A 7,006-nucleotide genomic window follows, 5' to 3' on the forward strand; every position below is an offset into this window, starting at 1 on the left:
CGCCCGCCGATCGGCGCCGCGTCCGGCGCGCCGCAGCCAATGGGACGGGAGCGCAGAGGGAGAGCCCCGCCCCGTCTTGCCCCGCCCCGCCCCGCGGCGGCGGAGCCGGGCCCGACCCCGCGCGTTGCTCTCCGCGACGCGGGATCGGGGCGGGCACGGCGGCACCGCCAGCCCCGGGAGCAGCCCCAGCCCCAGCCCCGGCCCCGGCCCCGGCGGTATCGCCAGGCCCGGAGGCACAGCCGGTCCCGGTTGCACTGCTTGTCCCGGCTGCATTGCTGCCTCGGTTGCGTGGCCAACCCCTGCTGTGTCACCACACGTGTATTGCCAGCCCTGGCTGCATCGCCAGTCTCGAGCTGCATCCCCACCTTGTTTGCATCTCCAGCCTTGGCTGCATCGCCACCCCGAGCTGTGTCACCAACCCCAGCTGCAGCGCCAGTCCCAGCTGCATTTCCAAGGCCCGTTCTATTTCCATCCCAGTTGCATTTCCAGTGCCGGTTATATTTCCATCCCACCTCTGCCAGCACCAGTTGCCTTGTGCTTCAGTAGCACCACCAGTCCTGGTTATGTCACCAGCCCCAACCACATTGTCACCCACATCGTGTTGCCAGCTCTGGTTGCATCACCATCCCCAGCTGCATCATTTGCCTTGTGGTTTTTCCCCAAGCCCTGTCTCCTGGAGTGCCTGCAGGCAGCAAGCACCTCGCTTTCTGGTTATGGCTGGCTTCACCATCCGGCTCTGAAGGACAAGGCAGGCTAAACATACAGAAGCAAAGTGTGTTTATTATTTTGTAAATCTGCTGATTTCGAGTTGGTCTTGCCCAAGGAGCCTAGCTCACTGCTCTGTAAGCCACACCTACTGTGCTACCCCCATGCTACCTCTGTGACCACCGGGTAAGTCAGAGCCTGCTCTTCTTAAGTGAGTCGCTCTGTCCCAAGTGAGCAGAAGCTACAGCACCACAGGTCCACAGCCTCTAAAGTGCCTAAAAATGGCTTGCTAGCGACAAGGGCTTGTGTGTACACTGGAATTCACAAGTGTGATGTTAATGAGCTGGCAGCATGGTTAATTATCCACCCGCTGGTGGGAAGTGACAAGCCTCTGAAGTAAAATTAATCACCATTCCCAAAAGAAGAACCAATCAGTGTGGAAGTGGGTGCCAGCCCATCCACCTGAGCTGTTGGTCTTGCTCACCTTCCTTCCAAACTCAGCTCCAAGTCCTTTGCTCCCCTGCACGGCACTTTGTGGTGCCTGCCATCATGGAGGGAAGCTGGCCCTCCCTCCTTTCAGTTCTTTTCAGGCTCCTTACGCACCTTGTGTTCACGTAGGATCTTCCCCAACTTCCCAGCCTGTGGGCTGGATCTCGCCTGCCCTGGCTCCCCCTGCTCCTCTTTGCTCCCCAGCAGGATTTCGTTGATATAACTGAGGGTCAGGTTGCTGAAGACCATGTTGAAGTGGTGGGCGCCTCGCAGCTCCTGGACGTACACCTTCTGCTTCTGCTGGTCACGCCATCTCTTGCACAGCTCCAAGCTGCGGGTGTTGACGCTGTCGTCCCCATCGCCATAAATTATGTCCACAGGGTCCTCGTAAGGGAAACGCTCATCATAGATGTAAGTCTCTGCGGTGGGGAAGCCTGTGCCATAGAGGCAATACGTGTCCACCCCAGGAGGGGGCAAATCCTTCAGCAAGTCCTTCATGTCCTCCCACATGTACCAGCCGTCCTCCAGGTTGACGTCGGTGAAGAAGCGCTGGTAGTCGCGGTAGGTGTAGTTGTAGGAGGGAGTGGAGATGAAAACGTGGCTCTCAGGCCAGGCCAGGGTCGTGGGGAACATCCAGGGGCTGGTGGTGGTCATGCGCTGCTCTTCCCGGAGCTTGATGTTGGACATGAGTGGGATGCCCTGCTCGTCACCTGCAGGACACGCAAGGGCTCATCACAAATGGCACCACAATGTCCCCACACAGACGGAGCCTTTGGGCAGCTGGGCTGGATCAGGGCTCCCCACAGTGACTCACCACTGTCCCCTGGCCTTCCCAGCTCAGCTCTTCCCCTGCCCGTAACCTTTCGTCCTCTCCTTACCCCCTGCCTGCAGATATCAAGAACAGCCTTCCAAACTCTTCTCTCCACATCTCTAGCTGCTCAAAGGGCCTGAATGGAGACAAACCTGGATGTGTGATGGCACAGACCAACCCAGCCCTGAACATTCCCTGCAAGCTGGCACCGCCACACCTGCCTGCAGGGACAGGAGCAAGCAGTAATAAGTGGCCAACTTGCACGTTTCCTTCAAGCCTTTATATTTTTTGGTATGTCTGGAGTCCTAAGACCATGGAATGACCACAGATGACCTTAAAAATATCTCTGGCTCTTGTGGCAACAGAGAAAAATATTAGCAGGTGACTTAAGGGTGATGCAAGGGGCCAGATGTTAAAACCTTCAAGCACATGATTTTTAATCTCATGCATTTTTGGACTTGTGACTTGTAGATATTCTGGGCTGTCAGCATTAGGCAAGTGATTGTGGCTTTCTGGGCTGTAAAGAGGCTGAACAGGAACTGGGTCCCCCACCTCTTTCACCACTGTGCCCTTTCCCTGCCCACCAGCACCCTTCCATTTCTGCAGGAGGGAAGGAAAACAAAGAGAAGGTGGCTGCCACACGAGGAGTCACCCACCGGATGCCAGGATACGCAGGGGCTTGACGGAGCCTCCCCAGGGGGCACCCAGGGAAATGAACCCCCCAATGTACTGATCTTTCCAGGCTTGTGTCTGCCGCAGCAGGAAGTAGAGGACGTGCAGGTTGCCCATGCTGTGCGCGATGAGGAACACGGGTCTCTGGTACTCCTCGTGCATCTCCTCGATCAGCGCCTTCAGGTTCTGGAAGTACTCGGGCTGCTCCTCTGTGGACAAGAGGGGAGCGTGATGGAATGAGGGTCATCCTGCTTCCCTCTGTGCGTGGGGGGCCTGGCCACAACCCCCAGACTTACGGGGTCCAACCCTCCAGTCGTAGGGGGCTGCCCGAACCGTCTGGTCCCTCACGTAGCCGTTGTTCACCAGGTTCTGCACCATGGTGTGCAGGTAGCCTGTGGGCAGAGGGAACAAGTGGGAATTAGGTCTGCGCTCTTCTCTTGTCAAGCTTTTTCCATTCTGCTCCTGGTCATGGTCAAAATGTTCCCTGGTAAGCCCTGTAGCTCAGTGCCTCCAGCCAGGAGTAGTGACTCCGTGCATCCCATTGAGTCCTGGGGTCAAGGATGGGGGGCTCCCTGCCAGCACTCAACTGGAGTGTGTCCCCCAGGCTAATGTCTCTCAGTCCCCGTGCCCTGGGCTCTCTGCAGAACCAGTCCCTGCTGCAGACACAGGGACACCTCCCCATTTGCAGGGAGCACGTGGGATCCCCAGACACCCTGGCCTCTCCTCCTCTCACCTGCCAGCTTGCTCTGATCCAGGTATTCCACAGAATAGGTCTTGCCAAAGCCAGGAACACGGATGTGCACTCCTGGGGCATTGGACATTTTCCGAGAGGTTCGGTTGTACACCACCCTGTGGGGACAGGACAGGAGGTGGCAGAAGAGCCATGTCCCCATGGAGAACACAGGGCTGGGGTGGAGATCACTGGGTAGTGGCTTGGAGCTGGCTGTTTCCAAGCTTTGTGTGGATGTGAGGTGCACTGGAGCCCAGCCAGAGTCCATTCTGCTCTCCTGGCTCCTGGGACAGGAGGCTCTGATGGAACCAGCCATCACAGCCCCCTGACCCTGCAGCCCTGGGCAGGATGGCAGCACCTCCAGTGGGTGCTCAGGGTGGTCTGGCTGGGCTTGAGCACATGGCAGGGATTTGAGAAAGGGACACACACTCAGAGAAGTAGCCAGTCATTTGTGTTCCCAAACAATCCCGTGGTCCTCCCATTTTTTTCCATGTGTGCTATATCATGGCCAGGGGGAGGAGACGGGAGGGAGATCCTTGGTAGGTCACTTCCCCAGGGAGCTCCCATGGTAGAGTTGGATGGTACCTGGTGTTATCGATCCAGCAGTCAACTCCCACTGGCAGGAAGGTGTTGAGGTTGAGCCAGATGGTGAAATAATCCTCTGTTTTGCGGTAGCACATCCAGTTCACCACATCTGGCTTGTCCAGCTTCGCTTCCAGCTGGTTCCCAAGACACCCCGGCACTGGAGGCACCACAGAGGGAGAGCAGAGCCAGTTACAAACCCCATCCCACTGACCCTGTGGGGCTGCCCAGCCTGGTGCTCACCCCACCCGCAGGCAATGCTCCCCTGGGGTTGCCTGGGGATGGCTGGGCACCTGCTGGAGCAGCATCCCTGGAGAACAACCTGCTCCGCACAGGAGAGAGGGTGCTTGGAGCTGAGATGCTGGGTGAGCATGAAAACAGCGCTGAAATGCATCCTTGGGAACCCCTAGAGTTGCATTTCCGTGGGGTGACCCCCAGAGCAGTCACTCTTGGCTCAAACATGCAAATCCCCAGCAGCACAAAGTATCCCAGATTGCTCTCCCTCCCGGGATGGGTTCCCACCTTCCTCTCCTTGCTGCAGCCTGGGGGAAGAAATTGGTGCTGCCTGGGGCTGCTCATTCCTGATGCAGTCCTGGCAACTTGTCCAGGGGTAGTGGTCAGTTCAGGGATGCAGAGCTCCCAGGGAGAGTTCCCTGAATGTTAAACTCTCCATACAGGCTGAACAAGGTGGCTCTGAAGTGGTTGAGTGCTGAGTGGAACTGAACTCTGCAGAATTCAGTGGGAGTGGTGTGCAGGAAGCACAGCACAGCTTTAAGCAAGTTCATTTTTGTGCCCTGGCCACCCTCAATGGAAGGTGACAGTCAGGAGGGTGTTTGGTCTGCCGGTGGGAGTGTCAGAGTGGTTTCCAGCAGGGATGGGACACCCGTCCTGCTGCTGCCCTGAGAGATGTGCCTGTGCTGGGATCAGACACCACGGAGAGTTTCCCAGCCAAGAGCCAGCTCCTGGTGCCAGCACTGACTGTGAGGGTGAGGACAAGAGGTGAATGACTGCAGGGGACAGTGAACCTGGTGGAATGGGAGCACCAGGTAACAAATCCCAAGGCCCCAGCAGGTCCAAGGACTTGCCTGCAATACACAGCTGGGGCTGGTGTGGACCTTCAGTGCCTCGTGCCATGCAAGAGGGGAAGGAGATGTAGCAGTCGCCTTCCTCAACCTGCCTCACAGCTCCTCCATGCCTGTGGCACATCCCTAGCGGTGCAGGGAGGGTCTAATCCTGTTTTCAAAGCACCTGAGTGGGGATCAGACAAGTGTAGGAGAGCCCTGGCAGGAGTGGATAGAAGGGATGGTCAGCAAGAGGAGCAGGACCATGAGCTGCTCTGACAGCTCCTGAAGGTGCACAGCCAGCACCTCCCTGCCCCTGGCACAGAGCTCTGAGCTCTGCCTCCCCTCCCAGAGGACATTAGGTAATTATTAAGGGAGTTCTGTGAGGGCAGAGGGGTTATCAGTGGTCCCAAGGGCACTGGGGGTTTCCAGAACGCCCGGCCCAGGGGGATGGGTTGATTGCGGATGCCGAGAGGAGCAGGAGGCAGCCAAGTGGCACAAGGGGTATCCAGGTCTGGCTGGGCGTGGGACACGGCCTGAGGCTGGTACCGGGCACAAAAGCAGATGCTTCCACTGTCACAGGTAATCCTGACAAGAGGTGACAGTGACCCGGGTCCTCTGACCACCCCAGCACATGGAGGCCTGCGCCCCCTGATGCCCCTGGGAAGGGAATTTACAGGGTCAGCCCTTGGCATTGCAGCAGGGAGGGATCTTCTGCTTTTTCTCTTCTCTTTTTTCAAGGGGAAACTCATCATGATTCAAGAAAAAGGAGGAAAACCCCAACTTTGCTCAGCAGAGTTTTCATGGCAAAACCTGAGCCCAAGTGCCTGGTGATGGCACAGGGCAAAGGAAGGCAGAACAATGCAGCACAGAGGCACCAGCTGGCGGTGGCTGCTTCCACCTCCCTGAGATGATGCCCCCACGTCTCCTTTAATCTCCCTGTGCCCCTGTTCCTGCTGGCTTGCCCCCAGTCAGAGTTGGCATTGGATGGGATGTGAGATGGATCCTCTTTTGCAGCAGCAGAGGATGACTTAGCCATCTCCAGGGGGTGGGAGCAGACACAGGATGGGGTGGGCTTGAGGAAAGTGAGGGGTGGGGGATGCACCCCCGGCACCAATGGCAGCCGGTTTGGGAAGTGGCAGAGGAGGTTGTGCTGCAGCCCCTGTCCCTTTGCCAGCAGAGTTCCCCAGAACCAAACAAGCCCTAAAACACTCTGTGGGCCAGGTGTGAGATATCAGTGACCCATTTACCTTCTGGGGTGCCCAGTTTATCCCCTCAGCTCCAAAAGGCTCTACCTGGGCATGGCCAGCTCGGTGAATGGAGGGAACTGAGGAGCTGTGTGACACCCTCACTTGGTGGCTCCAATCCAGACAGCCAAGACCCCTCACAGCCAAAACCCACTGAGGCACCAGCAGCGCAGGACCCCAGCCTCACTGTCCCTTTGGGGGCTGCAGGGCAGCCAGAGCTCCCACCCACAGCCCGCGCTGGCGCGACCTTACCGAGCACCACGGGCGGTGTGCTGTTTGTCGGGGGGGCTTCTGGCGTGGTGGTGGGTGGGAAGAGGACGTTGAAGAGCCAGAACTGGGACGTGGGCTGCAGGAGCAGCGAGAAGGTCAGCAGCGCAGCCCCGGCGCCGCCGCTCCCCATGGCAGGCTCGGCCGGGATCCTCCGCACGGCTCCGGGCCAAACTGCCTTTTATAATTTTTACGCAGGTCCAGCCAAGAGGCACCCGGGCTGCAGGGGAGGGGAGAGCTGCAAGGGGCTGGCCATGAGGAGGAGGAGGGACGGGGAGGGACGAAGGACTGGCCTTATGGACAAGCCATGGCCTGTCAAAACCAGTCCAGCAGTGCCAGGGGGTTTTAGGGCCCCGAGAGCCCCGCTCAGGGGTGCTGCAGGTTGAGCAGTTCCTGGTGTCTCAGTGTCCCTTTGCCATGTTCTGGGGAGGTGGCTGCCACG

The 7,006-nt window shown here is 58.3% G+C and overlaps 1 protein-coding gene across 1 annotated transcript; it reads right to left on the reverse strand.

Annotated features, from left to right (window-relative positions):
- Nucleotides 1-763: 763 nt before the first annotated feature.
- LCAT (lecithin-cholesterol acyltransferase) lies at nucleotides 764-6,725 on the reverse strand. Its single transcript, XM_041458624.1, has 6 exons — nucleotides 6,550-6,725; nucleotides 3,993-4,149; nucleotides 3,411-3,526; nucleotides 2,974-3,069; nucleotides 2,662-2,886; nucleotides 764-1,904 (listed from the first exon to the last, which is right to left on the reverse strand). Exons 1-6 carry the CDS (start codon nucleotides 6,695-6,697, stop codon nucleotides 1,282-1,284), a joined length of 1,365 nt encoding a protein of 454 aa, XP_041314558.1. The 5' UTR covers nucleotides 6,698-6,725; the 3' UTR covers nucleotides 764-1,281.
- Nucleotides 6,726-7,006: the final 281 nt, after the last annotated feature.

Source organism: Pyrgilauda ruficollis, unplaced genomic scaffold, assembly GCF_017590135.1.
Source record: "Pyrgilauda ruficollis isolate IOZ18807 unplaced genomic scaffold, ASM1759013v1 scaffold13, whole genome shotgun sequence".
Classification (NCBI taxonomy): Eukaryota; Metazoa; Chordata; class Aves; order Passeriformes; family Passeridae; genus Pyrgilauda; species Pyrgilauda ruficollis.